Source organism: Suillus discolor (genome assembly GCF_016758755.1).
Source record: "Suillus discolor strain FC423 chromosome Unknown F5147scaffold_11, whole genome shotgun sequence".
NCBI classification, from domain to species: domain Eukaryota; kingdom Fungi; phylum Basidiomycota; class Agaricomycetes; order Boletales; family Suillaceae; genus Suillus; species Suillus discolor.
This window is the reverse complement of record NW_024541258.1, coordinates 450,810-468,921: the sequence shown is the minus strand read 5'-3', so window position 1 is coordinate 468,921 and position 18,112 is coordinate 450,810. Positions and strand designations below refer to the sequence as shown.

At 46.3% G+C, this 18,112-nt stretch overlaps 6 protein-coding genes across 6 annotated transcripts; 1 reads left to right on the top strand and 5 right to left on the bottom strand.

Moving 5' to 3' along the window:
* Positions 1-52: 52 nt before the first annotated feature.
* Positions 53-536, bottom strand: F5147DRAFT_744085 (uncharacterized protein; the record flags this gene model as incomplete). Its single annotated transcript, XM_041439653.1, has 3 exons — positions 53-121; positions 195-343; positions 398-536. 3 exons carry the CDS (start codon positions 534-536, stop codon positions 53-55), a joined length of 357 nt encoding a protein of 118 aa, XP_041296161.1.
* A 3,269-nt stretch (positions 537-3,805) lies between these two features.
* F5147DRAFT_759085 (uncharacterized protein) lies at positions 3,806-4,962 on the bottom strand. Its single transcript, XM_041440431.1, has 5 exons — positions 4,896-4,962; positions 4,728-4,787; positions 4,260-4,674; positions 4,153-4,204; positions 3,806-4,104 (listed from the first exon to the last, which is right to left on the bottom strand). Exons 3-5 carry the CDS (start codon positions 4,646-4,648, stop codon positions 3,901-3,903), a joined length of 645 nt encoding a protein of 214 aa, XP_041296160.1. The 5' UTR covers positions 4,649-4,674; positions 4,728-4,787; positions 4,896-4,962; the 3' UTR covers positions 3,806-3,900.
* Positions 4,963-8,175: 3,213 nt separating this feature from the next.
* F5147DRAFT_680170 (uncharacterized protein) lies at positions 8,176-9,202 on the bottom strand. The gene is made up of 3 exons (XM_041436295.1): positions 8,876-9,202; positions 8,671-8,819; positions 8,176-8,610 (listed from the first exon to the last, which is right to left on the bottom strand). Exons 1-3 carry the CDS (start codon positions 9,075-9,077, stop codon positions 8,542-8,544), a joined length of 420 nt encoding a protein of 139 aa, XP_041296159.1. The 5' UTR covers positions 9,078-9,202; the 3' UTR covers positions 8,176-8,541.
* Positions 9,203-9,364: 162 nt separating this feature from the next.
* F5147DRAFT_35582 (uncharacterized protein) lies at positions 9,365-11,316 on the bottom strand. Its single transcript, XM_041429364.1, has 13 exons — positions 11,187-11,316; positions 11,088-11,120; positions 11,009-11,028; positions 10,942-10,956; positions 10,848-10,886; positions 10,763-10,791; positions 10,695-10,708; positions 10,607-10,642; positions 10,386-10,445; positions 10,198-10,332; positions 9,922-10,147; positions 9,811-9,862; positions 9,365-9,762 (listed from the first exon to the last, which is right to left on the bottom strand). Exons 1-13 carry the CDS (start codon positions 11,257-11,259, stop codon positions 9,559-9,561), a joined length of 936 nt encoding a protein of 311 aa, XP_041296158.1. The 5' UTR covers positions 11,260-11,316; the 3' UTR covers positions 9,365-9,558.
* Positions 11,317-13,104: 1,788 nt separating this feature from the next.
* Positions 13,105-15,996, top strand: F5147DRAFT_770510 (uncharacterized protein; the record flags this gene model as incomplete). Its single annotated transcript, XM_041441160.1, has 6 exons — positions 13,105-13,110; positions 13,168-13,307; positions 15,251-15,461; positions 15,509-15,604; positions 15,708-15,735; positions 15,761-15,996. 6 exons carry the CDS (start codon positions 13,105-13,107, stop codon positions 15,994-15,996), a joined length of 717 nt encoding a protein of 238 aa, XP_041296157.1.
* On the bottom strand, positions 15,895-17,278 carry F5147DRAFT_607772 (S-adenosyl-L-methionine-dependent methyltransferase). Its single transcript, XM_041432366.1, has 5 exons — positions 17,032-17,278; positions 16,895-16,975; positions 16,633-16,846; positions 16,471-16,571; positions 15,895-16,421 (listed from the first exon to the last, which is right to left on the bottom strand). Exons 1-5 carry the CDS (start codon positions 17,097-17,099, stop codon positions 16,061-16,063), a joined length of 825 nt encoding a protein of 274 aa, XP_041296156.1. The 5' UTR covers positions 17,100-17,278; the 3' UTR covers positions 15,895-16,060.
* Positions 17,279-18,112: the final 834 nt, after the last annotated feature.

Sequence of the window (18,112 nt, the reverse complement as noted above, 5' to 3'; positions counted from 1 at the left end):
TCGATTGCTAACATCTTTCATTCATAAGTAGTATCTTTAATATCTGCAGGTATCAAGAAGGCACAGGCGGAAGGCCCGTTGCCAATGCGATGGGGAGGATAACGATTTTCTCCTTGTCCCACTGCATCATAAAAAATCTCCGAATCAGCGCCCATTGCAAGCATCAATCACATCGTAACAGCCAAGACACGCACCACATCAGCTGTATAGTAAAGATCTTCCTCCACGATCTTACGCACGGCATCGATGGTTTCGCCCTCGTAGATCAAGCACGATCCGACGAATTTTATGTCTGTTGGAGCTGCACCGACGGATTCGGGCGTCAAGAGCCCTCCGCCGACCCCTGTCGGATATCAAAGTACTTGAGCGCCAGATATCCAGCTCGTGCTGTACTTACGTATGATGCCTTGATTGATGAGTTTCTTGGCGTTCTCGAGGTGGGCGGGTCTTACTGCTAGTCTTCGTTGGAGAGCACCCTCGTCGGTGTAGTCGGGTGCCCAGACGACGAATTTCGGTAGGGATGGTGTTGAGGACATGTGTCTCTTGTGGATGTAGCTGTAGATGCTTCGCTGCGGGATGATCTTGAGAGCTCGTGTCGTTTCGCGGTCGATGATAAGTCGATTGGTGGAGGAGCGGGCCTGTTCGGACCGATTGACGTTCCATTGGCCAAGGTCACCTGCACTGGTGCGTTGTCCTTCCACCGCCAGCATGATTGACGTCCTGTTTTAACTGTTTTGCTGACACTGGTTTTCTTTAATTGGTTCAGGGTGGGATAACTGGGCTAGTTTTGGATCTACTGGATGGTGTATCTCCTGCAGCTAGTTGGACAGTCCTTCTTCAGATATCAGGTGATCGATGAGGACAACCGTGGTATGCTCGTAGGTGCATCGCAGTACCGAAAATAACTTACTTGCCTTGACTCTAACAGATTCATTCACAGCTAGCACCCCCACTATACTGCAGTCATGCTTCAGTCCGCTCTGAGCTAGATACGCCATGCACATCCATCTTCATTCAGATCGAAATGACACTATTCGCTTCATAACTTCCAACATCCGTGAAAATGCATCGCTACACGGTCTGGGAACCAGACTGCACCGACGAAGTTACCCTCGCGCGTCGCATGGCTATTCGTCCCAAGCACCTCTATGAGCTAAGAAGCTCGTCGCACGAGGAGACAGCCACCATTTCCGAGTCTGAGCAGCTGAGCCTTCGATGTCTCATTGAAAATCTCACCACACCTAGATGTCAGTGAAACCTTCCAGTTACAGGTGCAGATTCAGACCACGAATCCAACTTTGTGATAGGAGGTATTTGAATGTGCCTGAAAATTCAGAGCTGGGATTAATCCATTAGGAAATAGTGACGACGAGAAGATATCTTGAAGACCGAGTCTAGTCACAAACGAAAGGGGTAAATATCTGATATTGCGAAATTCTCGGCGGGATCCTGAGGCAAATCATTCTGGATACAGCCGAGGAAGATAACTTATCTGCATGGGCAATAGATCATTTACAAATACGAAACTTTGAACAGTATAACATATAACGAAAGGGCATTCATCAGTAAATTCACATATTGCTTAGTAATGACGGTCTCATTGATTCTATTTGTTAGCTCCCTCTGAATCGTCCGCTCGCCTCTAAGTTCAACACGAGGAATTACTAATCGTCAAGAAACCACGAGCCGCTTGTAAAACCAACAACGTTGAAACTAGCACAGGAAAGCTCACTGAACATGCAATACGTGAGTGAATTCCAAGGATACCTCCGGCAAGTTGCAACGTTGTCCGGATACTTGACCTCGGAAGGAGAAACTGCTTCACCGGCTTTGTGTATCTCCTCGAATGTCATTCGAGTCGGCAGCATCGGGATTTCATGAAAGTGAACATCATCAATATTATTTTCTCTTTGGACCATGTTCGGAATATAACTTATTTAAGTACCTGACCTCCCAAGAAACTTCTCCTGCTCCCTACATAGCACCCAACAGAGATTCCCGTGCTACACGCAACGGTGAATACGAAGCGAGCAATCTATATGCTTCATATATATCGACATGTATCTACCTCTTTCTTGTCGATTTTTACTGGGACTCAGGCCTCAGGAGTCAGGAGTCACAGTACCTAGGAGTTCGTTGTGAAATTTGGTCTAATTCTCGAAGCAATTCTCGATACCTCACTTTGCAGAAACGATAGTTCTGCTATGTGGTGAGTCAATCAAATCCACGAAAACTACTGATACTTACGCAAGTCCTCGAACGACCGCTCTGGCATTCTCCGCTGTCCCTGTCCAAACACCCAGTGGGGCATTCATCGGTGCTACTGCCAACAATGGACGTAGCAGAGATTGATGATGCCGAAGCAGCAGCGACGGCGGGGATAATCGCAAAGGTGAAACGCATTGTGTATGAGGATGTGATGTGGGATCAAATAATTCTGAAGGGTTAGTAGGAATACACCTTTCTTTTATATGCTGGATAACGTCCCTTATGGCTTTCAGAACCTATCCACCGTTGGTCCGCCGAAATCCCTTTACTAGCCTCGCGTCAGCGCTTTGAATTTGAAGGTCTCCTGACAAATATTCTTGCGTGGTTGTGCCGCATTCGACCACATGATATTTGTAACAGTGTTGGCACTGGCGCAGTCTGACCGGATTTGATCGTTCGTCAGTCAAACCGTCAGTGGCAGTGTCGTTTAGTTGCTAAGCGCTAAGCGCTAAGCAGTAAGTAGGTAGTAAGAATGGTATATATGCGAGTAGGATATATATGAATTGAATAAGTGTGATACTTTAGCAGATTTGATTATTGCATCTTGATAGGCTCGGCACCATGCTGCTTTATGCGAGGCATTGCATCATTCCCGTACATGACACCCTTTGTCGAGTCAAATTCAGACCAGCCCGCAACAATGCAGCATGACGTGGTGGGCAAAGCAGATGAATTCGGACTCGTACGCCAACCCTTGAGATGTCAGAGTACCGATAATGTTCCGTAAGGAGAAAGATGAGGTAGATCTAATATAATTGAAGTTGTATAGACAATCCCTATGGTATCCTCCCATACGAGCGCACGCAAAGATGCGGCAAATACACGCCAAGACCCGACAAGTCCGCCTGACGTTGAGAGGGACGAGTGCTAAAGAAGGACAGGAAGAATTGTTGGAAATTTCTAATTTTGGTTGGCATATCTTAAAATAGCATGAAAGGCCTCAATTCGTCGGCAGCAGGAACCCGAAAATTATGAAAGCTTGCTTAGAAGCCATAGGGGGTTCCTGAGGCTAGATTTCAAGGATACAGCCGAGGAAGATAACTGCATGGGCAATAGATCATTTGCACGAGTCTCCCTGTTCACAATTTGTTCAGAAGGAACATGTGACCTACAAGTCGGCGCACTGCAGAATGCTTGTTTGGATCAGACGGCGCAGGTCCGCATTCCCTACTGACATAGGCGGTAAACATAGGTCTTTATTGTGTTTGAATTCATTCTTACAATTTGTATAGACCGAATCAATTCGCTCTTGGATAATAGAATGGTTCTACGGACCAGAGGAATTGACCCTCGCGCCCAATTGGGCATCGAGGAAGTCAAGAAACCACGAGCCGCTTGTAAAACCAAAACTAGCACAGGAAAGCTCACTGAACATGCAATAGGTGAGTGAATTCCAAGGATACCTCCGGCAATGTTGTCCGGATACTTGACCTCGGAAGGAGAAACTGCTTCACCGGCTTTGTGCATCTCCTCAAATGTCATTCGAGTCGGCAGCATCGGGATTTCATGAAAGTGAACATCATCAATATTATTTTCTCTTTGGACCATGTTCGGAACATAACTTATTTAAATACCTGACCTCCCAAGAAACTTCTCCTGCTCCCTACATAGCACCCAACAGAGATTCCCGTGCTACACGCAACTGCCAGTTGACACGTGTACTTGCTCTTGGAAAATAATTGAAGTCATGTTCGTTCCTGCGTCGGAGTCGCCTACAAGCTTAGCGTGGACTTCTCGAACGTCGAGGATGAGGCGTGGACCAAGTACAAACATCTGCACCATAGCGATGATGACAGAAATGCCAGAATATATCATGGCTCCCATGGAATTTGAGTCCTATAAGAATGATAAATAACAGTCGCATGCAGTTAACAACAGGCATACCGCGATTGTTGGAGCAAGAGAACCGAAGTTCAAGCAAGATGCAGCAAAAAAACTGGTTCGTGCGGAACTTTAGCGACAATAATGACCAAGTCAAATTATGAGTTCACCTTCCAAAGTAAAATACGTGAGATTTTAGTAACTCTCTGAGACAGTCCCCAAGGGTCGACTTTCCGAATTGTCGCAAGTCACGGAATTGTTTTACAGCAATCCAGACAGCAAGACACAGTGCGAGGACCTCCCATACAGTGTTGAGTATCTGGATCACCAATATCAGATTTGGGTCATACGTGGTGCTGAAACTGCATTGATAGGTGCCAGAGAGAATGAGCTCCTCTAATATTCGCTGGGTCAGCCTGAATCTTTCATATATATTAACTAGAACTTTACCCCCTGAAGTATTCCTGAGAATTACTCCAGCGACCACTGCAGAGGTGATGTTGGCAGTCAGGAAGACTGCAATGAGAAAGATAAGCATGTTTCTCGATCCTTGATACATGGCATATAACCGAACAACCGTGATGACTAGCATGATACGTCAGTCAATATCACTGATGTATTGCAGCTGAGTCACTCACCACCCAAAATAGCAGTCACGATCACATTTGCTGAATTTAGTATGAAGTTGGTAATATTGCCTGAAACGCCCGTTCAGTGCTTCGTAGAACCCAGACACTCAAAAGGAACTTACACCTGTTACAGTCATTATATTGAACCGACAATCCGGTAGGGAATGTCACTCACCCCTTGTACGTAGGCAGGTAATTAGGAGGGGTAATAACAGACATAAGCGCAGAATACTCACTACATCTGTCTGCGATACTGTTGTAAGGTTCCCTGTATTTCGTTGGTCAGAGGCAACTGTACTGTATGCAAAGAGACATACACAATAGGTTGTTGCTGATGGTGAGCGATAGGTTATTAGTAGTGCCATAACGTTAACTTCAAACATACATAACATATATTATTCCAATATAACGCGTCTAGAATAGTTTGACGTCAGCACAACTTGTCGACGTTCATGACTCACGCGACATACACTGAAATATAGAATGGTCATGAGAGATAAACGCTGCCTCTGCCCGAATTGACTGTATCATTCTATTGTCTTCTAATATGGGATTCTGCTCACCCAAACCAGTTCAACCTATGATACAATTTTGAGCAAGATGTCTGCTCCGGTAATGAGATCAAACTACCTCTCGTCCAAGTGTTAGTACTAGAGATATAATGAGCATATCAATCATTTTCGCTGTGTACTACTTTTGCTCACCCCAATCGTATACCACCATAGCGAAGGCTACCACTGCAAAGCCGCAAGTCCAGGTTAGATCGAGACACCACCACCATCATACAAGTGGCTCTCAGCGTACCTAGAAAATAGGAGTTTGAATGTTTGAATGAAATTGCCGGCCACCAAATGGGGTCATTTGAGACTAGAGTCATATTCGAGGATGAGGACGGGTGAAAGTGAGTAGGATACTTTGATGCTAGACTAGACCTTATATTCTGAATCCACCACTCGGCATTAATATCATGTACTAATGTGAAACGGGTATTTATTCCCGAGGCTGGAGACCCTTGATTGATGACTGAATCCGAGTAGATTTGTAGTCATCTGATAGTACAGGTCTGGACGTGTTGTAATCTATCTTCGACGAGTGTCGGCATAACAGTGGCGACGATTGGCCTCGTTGGCCTCGACCCGGTCGTAATAGCACAAAATAGAATGCACTAAAATGAAGCAAACAGATAACTCACCTGTTCCGCCGACTGTCATCATTTTTTTGCTGTCCCACCATCATGCTATGATGATGAAATAAAGGCTATGAAGCAAACAGATAACTCACCTGTTCCGCCGACTGTCATTGTTTTTTTGCTGTCCCAACATCATGCTATGATGATGAGATAAAAGCTATGAAGCAAACAGATAACTCACCTGTTCCGCCGACTGTCATTATTTTTTTGCTGTCCCACCATCATGCTATGATGATGAAATAAAAGCTATGCATAAACGTTACGGTCAATGCCATGCAAAAGACTTTTGTCTCACCTTCCCACGGTCCATATACGTCCAACGGTCAGTGAATGAGCTGTTGACCTCAGTTCTCTGCACGATGCCAACTCTACTCACTGTAGAAGTGCGATTTTAGCTCCACCGTAATCCGAGGGTGTTTAAGCGTATAACTGGATACGGTACAGACGTAAGACCTATCGACTTGCCTTTCAATAGCTAACCGGTCGCGCATTTCTCGGCAGCCGTGAGCTCTCTGGCACAAATCATAGCCCCAATTTTCTTCGATGAGCTCTTTGGCTCTAATGACCGACAGAGCCGCATGCATTGTTGATGAGTGTCACCTTTTCAAGGGAAAGTGCTGTGAAACCTATGGTTATCAAGGCTGCACGCTGGTGCGTTGTTTTCTTCATGGATATATGTAGTACTAACTAGTGTTGCTTTTTGATCGAAATTGCTCATTCATAGTGCATATAGTCACATGATCGGGTTGAACTGCTGGGTAGCTGCCAAATGCCAGAGCATACTCTCTATTACTTGTGTTTGTCCCTTCTGTGAGCGGACTGCAACAAATGTTTATTTGATTCATTCAGTCTTGCTACATCGGAGACAAGGCGTGCAACAGTCGAATTCAAATACTGGATCTGACCTTCGGGTGTGCTTGGAATGTGATGATAAGGATCCATGCGTAGTGCTGCTGGTTGCTGACGAAATGCTGAGTTGAGAAGCACTTCCACTCGGCCCCTGCGACGGCAATCGCGATGATGGCTCAAAGACGCCTGCGAATTATAGTCATAGTAAGGAGCTTCACCTCGCCGAGAACCCGAGTTTGACGAGTAGTCAGGTACAGCAGGTCTACATCAGTCGCAGGTTCGTGTCACAGTGATGCATCAAACAGGACAGCTCCAGCGGATCTGTGATGCATCATTGGTGCAACTGCACAGTGAGTGGAACTTTGCCACGTATTTCTCGACTCGTCTCGATTCTCTCTACCTACGTCCTGGAGCTTGTTTTTTTCCTAGTTCTTGTGCACTGGCAGTATTAATCGGATCTCCCTGGACTATCGTTTGGGGAGATCCTTTTGCTGGCTTAATCCCATAGCCTGCGCTCTTGCCAGGCATAGTGTGTGCCATAGACTAATCTATGCCCTCCTTAATAGTGCTACTATTTTTTGTATCTTTCAAGTTACACGTCTGATCTACAGACATCTCCCAGTTGAATAAAAATTCCAGGCCAACTCCAGTATGTAATTGGACCGATACTTTCTTGATGCACGTCGATCAACTCGATCAATCACTAGTAACTTGCGCGTCCCATACTGCATCGATGTGAAAGCAGAAATACGACTCACCACGCAGAGTTGAAGTCCCTGCAACTGCCATGCAGGTGAGTCGTGTATCAAATCCAAGAAAACTACTGGTACTCACGCAAAAGCCGTAATAGCAAGCGCCGCATTGTGAGTCAACCGAGCAATACCAGGGACATTCATCGTCGCGCGCATCAATGGGCGTGGCAGAAATTGATGATGCCAAAGCAGCAACGACGGCGAGGACAATTACAGAAGAGAATCGCATTGTGTGTGAGGGTGTGATTTAAAATCAAATACTGAAGGGTTAGTAGGAAGACACCTTGCTTTTATATACTGAATAACGTTCATTAGGTTTCAAGAAGAACATATCTACTGGAATCCCCTTATTAGCCTCGCGTCAATCGAATGTCCAAGCTTTGAAGGTCTGCCGAAATTCTTGCGTGGCCATGACGCATTCGACCCCGCAATATCTGCAATGCCAGCAGATTGCGAAGGATCTTTTGGCAGTTTGAGGACATGTGATCCCAGAACATTCGTCGCTCCGACGTCATCCGAAGTCACAACGTCCAAATCCTATCTGCACCAGTATATTCATCATCACCACATATATGTCATAGCAAACTGAATCATGTATTAAACTCGTTGTGCCTCGCGTTCTCGCTAGGTGCAACCACCCTGCATGCAACGCCAAGGAGGAAGTGCACAGATTTGTCTTCATCGTCAATGATAGGACTAGCTTTTTGAAGTTTTTGAGTTCAAGTGATTTCATCATGGCTTCGAAAGGATAAATTCCGTTGTCTCAGGGACTTGTTGAGGATCAAAAGCGGGCGGAGAGCCGCAGATAACCTCGAAAGCTTGGACCTCGTAGCAGCCCTTAAGCTTAATCAAGATTGCGATTGCGTGGTATCATCACGTAGGCTCGGGCCTAGTACTGGTATGACCGCGGACAAGTCAATGAGTCATCGAGCAAAGACGTATCATACTAATGTCAGACTGGTCACGAGTCTAATTATCACGTCGAATGCTACCATCTTTCATTCATAAGTAGTATCTTTGATGTCTGCAGGTATCAGGAAGGCACAGGCGGAAGGCCCGTTGCCAATGCGATGGGGAGAATAACGATTTTCTCCTTGTCCCACTGTATCATAACAGTCTCCGAATCAGCGCCCATACATCAATCATAACAGCCAAGACGCACCACATCAGTCTTATAATAAAGATCCTCCTCCACGAGCTGACGCACGGCATCGAGATTTTCACCCTCGTAAATCATGCACGAGCCGCGAAACTTTCTGTCTGCTGCAGCTGCATCGACGGATTCGGGCGTCATGAATGCTCCGCCAACCCCTGTTGAATTTCAAAGTGCTTTAGCGTTAGGTGCATAACTTGCTGAACTGAGTTACGTAGGACGCCTTGACTGATTTGTTTCTTGATGTTCTCGAGGTGGGCAGGTCTTACTGCTAGTCTTCGTCCGAGAGCACCATCGTCAGTGTAGTCGGGTGCCCAGACGACGAATTTCGGTAGGGATGGTGTTGAGGACATTTTTCTCTTGTGGATGTAGTTGTAGATGCTTCGCTGCGGGATGATCTTGAGAGCTCGTGTCATTTCCCGGTCGATGCCAGTTGCGATAAGTCGATTCGTGGAAGAGCGGGCCTATTCGGACCGTCACCGATTGACGTTTCATACGGCTGCACGTGTTGTCCTTCCAGACCTTAACATCCTGATTTAACTCCATCCCTGAGTTCTACGTGCTTCTTTAATTGGTCCAGGGAGGGATAACTAGACTACTTTTGGATCCACTGGATGTATCAGAGTTTTTCAATTATCTTACAACCAGTTGGATAATCTTTCGGATTCTTTTCTTGACTATCAAGTGATCAATGAGGACAGCCGTGGTATAACTCGTAGGTGCATCGTACCGAAATAACTTACTCGGCGTTCTGACTCTAATAGACCCCAACAAGAAATCAATTACCTCAGACCTATTATTTTCTCTTCGGACCATGTTCGGAATATAGCCTTTAAGTACCTGACCTCCACGAAATTTCTACTGCTCCCTGCATAGCACCCAATAAGAATTCCTGTGTTACACGCAACTACCAGTCGACACGTGTACATGGTGCAGGAAAACAATCGAAATTACGTCGGTTCCTGCGTCAGAGTCGTCTACAAGCTTAGCGTGGAGTTCTCGAACGTCAAGGATTAGGCGTGGACCAAGTACAAACATCTGCACCATAGCGATGATGACAGAAATGCCATAATATATGATGACTCCCATGGAATCTGAGTCCTATAAAAATGATAAATCGCAGTCACATGTAGCGAACGATCGGCATACCGCGATTGTTGGAGCAAAACTACCGAAGTTCATGCAGGATGCAGCAAAAAAACTAGTTCATGCAGAACTTTATCAGCAAAGACTAACTACCAAGTCAAATTATGAGTTTACCTTGCAAAGTAAAACACGTGAGATTTGATCAACTCTCTGAGACAGTCCCCAAAGGTCGACGTTCCGAATTGTCGCAAGTCACGGAATTGTTGTACAGCAATCCAGACGGCAAGACACAGTGCGAGGACCTCCCATACAGTGTTGAGTATATAGATCACCAGTACCAGATTTGGGTCACCCGTGGAGCTATGAGTGCACTGATAGGTACCGGAGAGAATTAGCTCCTCTAATATTCGTCGGGTCAGCCTGATTATTTGATACATAACTAGAACTCACCTCCTGAGGTATCGCTGAAACCTACTGCAGCGACCACTGCAGAAGTGATGTTGGCAGTCAGGAAGATTGCGATAAGAAAGATAAGCATATTTTTTGATCCTTGATACATGGCATATAACCGAACAATCATGATCACTAGCATGATACGTCAGTCGATATCACTGATGTATTGCAGCTGAGTCACTCACCACCCAAAATAGCAGTCACGATTACATTTGCTGAATTTAGTGTGAAGCTGGTAATATTGCCTGAAACGCCCGTTCAGTGCTTCGTAGAACCCAGACACTCAAAAGGAACTTACACCTGTGACAGTCATTATTAAACCGACAATCCGGTAGGGAATGTCACTCACTCCTTGTACGTAGGCAGGTAATTAGGAGGGGTATTAACAGACATCAGCGCAGAATACTCACTATATCTGTCTGCGATACTGTTGTAAGGTTCCCTGTATTTCGTCGGTCAGAGGAGTCAACTGTACTGTATGCAAAGAGACATACACAATATGTTGTTGCTGATGGTGAGTGATAGGTTATTAGTAGTGCCATAACGTTAACTTCAAACATACATAGCATATATTATTCCAATATAACGCATCTAGAATAGCTTGAAGTCAGCACAACTTGTCGACGTTCATGACTCAAGCGACATACACTGAAATATAGAATGGTCATGAGAGATAAACGCTGCCTCTGCTCCAGATTAATCACATCATTCTGTTATCTTCTGATATGGGATTCTGCTCACCCAGACCAGTTCAACCTATAATACGATTCTGAGTAAGATGCCTGCTCCGGTGATGCGATCAACCTACCTCTCGTCCAAGTGTCAGTACTGGAGATAGAGATATTATGAGCATATCAGTAGTTTTCAATGTGTACTGCTTTGCTCACCCCAATCGTATATCACCATGACGGAGGCTGCCACTGCGACATCAAAGCCCAGGTTAGATCGAGACACCACCGCCATCATACAACTAGGTCTCCACGTACCTACAAAATAGGAACTTAAATAGAAGAAATTAATCGTCGGCAACCAGCTAGGATCATCCGAGACTAGGGTCATATTCGGGGATAAGTGAAAGTGAGTGGGATACTTTGTGGACGTCTAACGATGACGTTCAGGCTAGATCTTATACTCCATTGCTCGGCGTCAATATCGTGTGATGTGAGATGGGTGCTTATTCTGCTTCAGGCTCGAGACCCTTCATCGATGTGACTAAATCTCGGTAGATTGGTAGCGACCTAACACAGATCTGAGCGTCGGAATTACGTTGGCGGCGATTGGCCTCGCTGGGCAAGACTGGGTTGTGATAACACAAAATAGAATGCGATAAAACGAAGCAAACAGATAACTCACCTGTCCCACAGACTGTCAACACCATTTGCAACGCGGCCTGTAAGCAAGTCCCTCGATTCTCAAACCCCTGCTCGTCCAGCACATGCTGTTTCATCACTCTCAGCCTCGGTCTGGTGACGGTGAGTGTGAGGCAAAAGCTATGCACAGACATTTTGGTAGATGTCAAAAAACGCACTAACACTACGTATCGTGTGGTCGTGACATCACATAATAGGCAACTGTTGTTAAGTCTGTTTCACCTTCCCGTGGTGACCGGTCCATATGATACACTAGACCATTATGAGCGTATGAAACATTGAAAGCGATAAGGTAAAGAACCGGACTGACAAGGTGCGCGATGCAGTTTCAATGGATGTCATTCACAGGGGGTGCGACACCGCGACCTCTCTGAGAGTTCAAGTGGATGAATAGTATTATGAACCTTGCTGTGAGTGTAAATCATGTCGAGTTTTGGCATACATGCGCAAACGACGATGTTACAGCTGATTGCAATATTATAGCTTGTTCATGAAGCGAGTAAACGGAATATTGAATCATTGGATGTCAGAGGGCTGCAACAATTGTTTGGGATGAATATTAATACGGAAATAAACACGTGATCACACAAGCCTTTGAAGTTGCCGACTCGGAGTGGCGAGCAAGGTGATTTAAAAATTTTGGCAACAACGTCCACCTCGATTAGCACTCAGCGCTCAGGCCTCAGGAGTCGGTGCCCAGAGTTCGTTGCAAAGCGCGGCCCGATTCCCGAAGCAACACCCGACGACCCCGAGTCTCACCGACCCACAGAAGTCATATACATGGCAAGGACGTGACGGACTGCAGTCACTTTCCTGTGTTCTATCCAAGGCAAACGTTGTAGCAAAGTGATGTACCAGTACGCATGTGAGTTTCAGAGGTATTTCAACTGCAAGACACTACTAGGCCATCTGAGTGATCCCCCCTGGTTTATCTGATCCCCATTCATTCCACGTCCTCTATGGAACTTGCCTAACAATTCACCAAGGACACGTATGCCAAGGAAGACTGGATATGTGAACGACCAACCTGTGCTGCCAAGATCCTGAAGGGCGGCTTTTACTTCCATGTTGCTGCTGCTAACTCCAACAAACCAGGCCGTTTTGTCTGCAGCTTTTTCGTTCACGTTGTGCCTATCTAGATCTTGTCGAACGTTGTTGCGAAACAATTGAAGTCAAAAGTCGAAGTAGGGAGCTATACATGGGACCTAGGTGTGTTTTTATTAGGTCCATCGTGCGCATATAGACTTATACTTGTACGATCTACAGCCCCAGGCCTGTCTACGGTGATTCAGCAAGAACAACAGTCACTGACGCTGCGCGCTATAGACTGTTCTGCACGCTCCTCAATGGTATTATTTCTGTGTTCTTACACGTCTCATCTAACATTTCCCAATCGAACGAAAATTACGCCAACTCCACCGATGTTTTTCTGACGGCGCATTGATTAAATCTAAACAAGTCGTAAATCGTGCGTCAGCACCAACAGCAATACCGCGCACCGATAGGCCAGTGAAACAGAAAGGAAAGTCCTGCCATGCAGGTGAGTCGATCAAATCCACGAAAACTACTGGTACTCACGCATTTATTGTATGCACAGCTCCGGCATGCTCCGTCGTCCCAACACCAAAAGGGGCATTTATCGGTGCTACTGCCAACAATGGGCGTGGCAGAGATTGATGATGCCGAAGCAGCAGCGACGGCGAGGATAATCGCAAAGGTGAAACGCATTGTGTATGAGTATGTGATATGGAATCAAATAATTCTGAAGGTTTGGTAGAAATACACCTTTCTTTTATATGCTGAACAACGTTCCTTATGGCTTTAAGAACCTATGCACCGTTGATCCACCGAAATCCCTCTACTAGCCTCGCGTCAGCGAATGTACAAGCGTTGCAACGTTGAAGGTCTCCTGACATTCTTCTTGCGTGGTTGTGCCGCATTCGACCACATGATATCTGCAATGCCAGCAGATTACCCCAGATGTACGCACGTGCAGATCTCGGATCCATCCTATATGCCATCCTACGAGCGATCCCCTTCGGGTGACAGTGCTACGGTATGTATACTTCATATTTCGCGCGATCAAACGTATTCTCACTGCAGGTCAACGATTTTATGAAGGAAGAAGTATGTAACAGAAAAAGCGCCGGTCTGGCCTGAAGCCCCAAATACTGATAGTGTGCTGATAGGACATATGCCAGACCTCCCGTTTACTGACAGGGCTGGATCAAATTTTCCAATTCTTATGACTCATACATCTGCGCGACAGATAAACGGCGTTACAGGACGCAGCAGAAGCAAGAGAACACAACAATGCAGCATGACGTGGTGGGCAAAGCGAATGAATCTGACTCGTACAGCAACCCTTGGGTGAACGTGCGATGTCAGAGTACGGATATGTTCCGTGAGGGGTAGATGTAATTGAAGTTGTACAGACAATCTCTATGGTATCCTCCCATAGGAGCGCACGCAAAGATGCGGCAAATATACGCCAAGACCCGATAAGCCCTTTAGGGTACCCGACGTTGATTGTGAGGAGCAGAACTATTTGGAGTTGCAAACGGCAGAACTGGCAAAACTCTAGGCTCTGTAGATTTGAAAAAAAAAAAACGTTTCCGGGGAAATATTAGCGTGACTTCGACGCAAATGATCCTGGCCATAGTTTTTTTAACAGACTGCTTATCCGACACTATATTCAAGATATTGACACATCTTTGATAAGCTTATGTAGGTTTTCATGTTGTTTCCACCCAGATTTCAATTTCAACGGTGTAGTACTTAAGTGAACCTTCGCTCTGATGGTGGCTCCTAGGCCCGGTGATGACGGACCCAGACACCGTTCAATCGGACATACTAGTACTCAAGAGATCAAATTTCCTGTGCTATATTGCAAATACGAGATGTCTGAGTGCGTACTAGGATGATGATCTCGAATGCACTCAGCGGCGGCCTGGCCGCAGGAACGACAGCACACATAATCAACCGTCGAGGCTTATCGAACCACGGTTCTCCCGATACAACTTGAATGTCTAACCCAAAAGTTAGTATTGCTATCTGGTAAGGTGTCTTCAGCTTGTGGCTGCAGACTGCAGTCAAGTCCATCACAATACTATTCTAGCGGAGGAGGGGTAGGCGGTTTGACATTAGCTATTGCTTTGTCCCGCTACCAGCATATTGCTGTCGATGTGTATGAAGCCACGCAGAGCTTTTGTGAGATTGGGGCTGCTGTTGGTGTCTGGCCCAGGGCATTCAGGGTGCGGATCTTGGAAAGCGAAGGCATGCTAACCCCAAACAATCATCCAGGTCTTACGAAAATTCGGACCCGACTTCGAACAGCAACTGCTTTACGAATACACAGAAGAATATGGTCAGTGGAAATCGTATACGATCTGAGCCCCAGCTTTTAGGAGCCGTAAAAGTGATTACTAAGCTGTCGACAGGTGAGCCGACTTCCATCCCTGCATGTTGCACGAATTGGCTGAGGGCCTAAATCCCGATGAAGCTGCGCGCGCGTTGTCCTGATCACCGTACCTTAAGAGAGTTTACTCAAGTAAGCTTGATTCCTGTTGCATTTCATACCATTAATTTGGCGAGGCGCCTTCATTCACAGTACATGGGAAAAGATGCTGTGAGACTCTTTAATCAACGGTTTGCACTGTGCTGAGGCTGATGCATTGTAGTACTTTCTTGCATACCTTATTTCTCTTGGTCAATTTTGCGGGTTTCACGCTTGAACGCGATGTCGTTGACTTGGCGTATAAAGCCGACACAGAAATTCCTCGTGCGTCTTTCAAAGGGAAGACAAACGATGAGTGGGTTAGTGAATTCACTGCTCAGCAGTTTGTTGAGCCTTTCAAAGACTTGGAAGAGGATGCACAGCACCGTCTCGAGGTCTGTCGTTCATATCTGAGTTACTGTTCATCGCTGACGATTTCCAGTGTGTGAAAAAGGGCACGCTTTGGGCTGTGCACACCGTGAAAACTTTACCATCCACTAATTTCAGGCGAGTTGCGATCATGGGAGCTGACGCACATGTAATGACCCCGTTTCCAAGGCTCTAGTGCTGGCCAGGGCATCGAGGTCGGTTATGCACGACTGCACTCCGAGAAATCTACACGTGCTGATTTGATTTTATAGGATGCTTACTTGCTCATGACCGTTCTTGGTCATAGCCTAATCTACAACCCTAGAAACGGTACCTAGGGCCCTCGCCATCTATGACAAGTCGAGAAGGCCATTCTCATCAGAAGTGGCACTGCGCTCGATGCGTGGGGGCCAACTATGCGCGTTTCAAGAGGACGTCCCTTTGCACGAGCTCGGTGATGCGATCACCAAGAATTGGGAGTGGGCATGGCTGACCGACTTAGATGATGCTCTGAAAGAAGCTGTCAGGCTTGTGGAGGACAGCCCGATCGATGTCAACTGAGAGATCTGATATATAACGTGTATTCTGGCTCGGAGTTATGACTACTCGACTGTTTCCTCTAGGTCTACTTCTTTCTAGATACCACTATGTAGGTATTGTACGGATATTGATACGTGCCCTCCTCCTTGTTAATCCAAACTCTACCATCTCCCCGCTCGAGGATACCTTTAACGTTCTCCAGTACCTTAGCCTTTTCGTCTGGAGGGAGCACGGAAATATAGCTGTTACTCTGAGCGCGATCTGTAACAATTTGTTCACTAGCAAGAAGATGATATGCCCATTCTACCTCCTCCTCAGGATGGAACAAGGAGGTATACTCAGGTGTAGAGAACGTCTTCCTCCAGAGACCGAGGCGAAATTGGGGCGTCCCTTGCTCATGAGCCTCGACGCAGTCACGGAGTTGTGCAACCCAACCTGCACCGTCTCTTCAATGCTGTCAGACAATTTGATACAAAGCAAATAAGATAAACAAACCTGTCTTCAAGGTTCCAGATAAACACGACTGCGCCGTCCTTCTTCAAGATACGACCGAATTCAGCTGACGCTTTCCCATAATCGGGGCACCAATGGAATGCCTATATATCCGATGGGTAAACGCCTACACCTACCTGATTCAGCCCTTACAATACTACTTACCTGTGCAATAATGATAAGGTCTGCCCACCCGTCTTCCACACCAGTGTCATCAAATGTCCCTTTGACAATAGAACTACGAGTATCATCGACAGTCTTCCTCCACACATCACGCATGCCATCGCTAGGTTCGATAGCTCTCAGCGTACCAATACTCGTGACCCACTCCGAGTGAGCCAACAAGGCACGGGTGAAGATACCCGTCCCTGCCCCAATTCTGAAAGCCAATTGAAAAGAAGAAGTAAAAGTAGTGTGTGTGACTCACTCGACAATATTCAAAGGTGCCGTGCTCTTGGATACCTGGCGAATGTACGAAAGACACTCAGTTGGGTACGAAGGGCGAGCTCTATACACAGCTCATGTATTAGTGCATGTGGATCACGCGGACCGAAGTCAACTCACCGATCATACAGTTCATTCGTCCCAGTGCCAAATCCTGTCTCTGCAACAACATGTACCTTCGTCATCATGGTACGTGTGAGCTTCAAACTTGACGTAGAAGAAGCGAAGACGAATCGCTGAACTCGCAGAGATACGAAGCTGGTTATTATAGGTGGGGAGCCAGCGCAGAGACGTTATTTATGTGCATGCTATGCAGTCACGGTCGCCTTCGGAGACCCTCAGGCTGACGATAGTAACTTACTAGCCAACTCTGATTCTACTTACGTAAACTCTGGGGCGGCTTCGATTGAAATTCTTGAACGTTGTCTGCTCAAGTCATACCACGAAGAAATCTACAAATGCACTGCACTGCTACATAAAATAGTCCAAATCGTGAATGTCATCATATAGGCAGGCGTGGGAGCACCGGGGTGGTGTCGGGGCACAAGACAGTCGAGACATTATTAGTGGATATGCAAGAGCACTAGTGCAGATCATGTACAAGGGTGACGGTAGGCACAAGGCGTGGGAAGGCTCATGCAAGATAGTAAGAGAACACACGAGAGGGGGCTGCTCGATGGTTCCATTAGTTATAAGAAAGAAAAACACTTAATGCAAGTGAGAGGGGGAGCAGGTGCAGGAGAACAGCGGGATGTAACAATAGACACGAAAAACTAGCCGAAGGTGTTGGAGAGCAGATTTTACTGGTCGTGCACCAGTTGGGTGAGCAGTAGGTGGGCTCACTTAATTTGTCAGTTCGGTTCCCCTCGGTTTGGCGATGCTTAGTGATGCTCGGACTCCAAGTGAACGCGGACTGAATGAATTGAGTAGCCCTGAATTGTTACTTGGTCAGGGGGCTGTGAGGAATGATTGTTTAATTAAATCGCTCAGTGGACAAGCGAGGGGCGAGGTCACCGAGGGCGATCGGTGTCAAATGTTTCCAAGCCTGCACATACCGGTAAGTGCCTAGACTGTCACTGACGGTCATCATTCTCCACCTTCATGTTATCCCCTTCAATTCGATCATCGTCATCGCAGAATTGGAAACACAGACCGCCAGCCATACAGCCAGATTTCTGCATCACCAATTCTGTCAATTCGA

Bases quoted from the DNA above. Each gene is read 5' to 3' on its own strand.
- F5147DRAFT_759085 (XM_041440431.1), bottom strand. From the start codon at position 4,648: ATGTATCAAGGATCGAGAAACATGCTTATCTTTCTCATTGCAGTCTTC. The intron at 4,205-4,259 runs GTGAACTCATAA...CGCACGAACCAG, and splicing joins CACGTATTTTACTTTGGAAG to TTTTTTTGCTGCATCTTGCT. The intron at 4,105-4,152 runs GTATGCCTGTTG...TCATTCTTATAG, and splicing joins CTCTTGCTCCAACAATCGCG to GACTCAAATTCCATGGGAGC.
- F5147DRAFT_680170 (XM_041436295.1), bottom strand. From the start codon at position 9,077: ATGACACGAGCTCTCAAGATCATCCCGCAGCGAAGCATCTACAACTAC. The intron at 8,820-8,875 runs GTAACTCAGTTC...GAAATTCAACAG, and splicing joins AATCAGTCAAGGCGTCCTAC to GGGTTGGCGGAGCATTCATG. The intron at 8,611-8,670 runs GTGCGTCTTGGC...GTTATGATACAG, and splicing joins TTTATTATAAGACTGATGTG to TGGGACAAGGAGAAAATCGT.
- F5147DRAFT_35582 (XM_041429364.1), bottom strand. From the start codon at position 11,259: ATGACCCTAGTCTCGGATGATCCTAGCTGGTTGCCGACGATTAATTTC. The intron at 11,121-11,186 runs GTACGTGGAGAC...TTGATGTCGCAG, and splicing joins TTTAAGTTCCTATTTTGTAG to TGGCAGCCTCCGTCATGGTG. The intron at 9,863-9,921 runs GTAAACTCATAA...TGCATGAACTAG, and splicing joins CACGTGTTTTACTTTGCAAG to TTTTTTTGCTGCATCCTGCA.
- F5147DRAFT_607772 (XM_041432366.1), bottom strand. From the start codon at position 17,099: ATGATGACGAAGGTACATGTTGTTGCAGAGACAGGATTTGGCACTGGG. The intron at 16,572-16,632 runs GTAAGTAGTATT...TCGGATATATAG, and splicing joins ACCTTATCATTATTGCACAG to GCATTCCATTGGTGCCCCGA. The intron at 16,422-16,470 runs GTTTGTTTATCT...ACAGCATTGAAG, and splicing joins ATCTGGAACCTTGAAGACAG to AGACGGTGCAGGTTGGGTTG.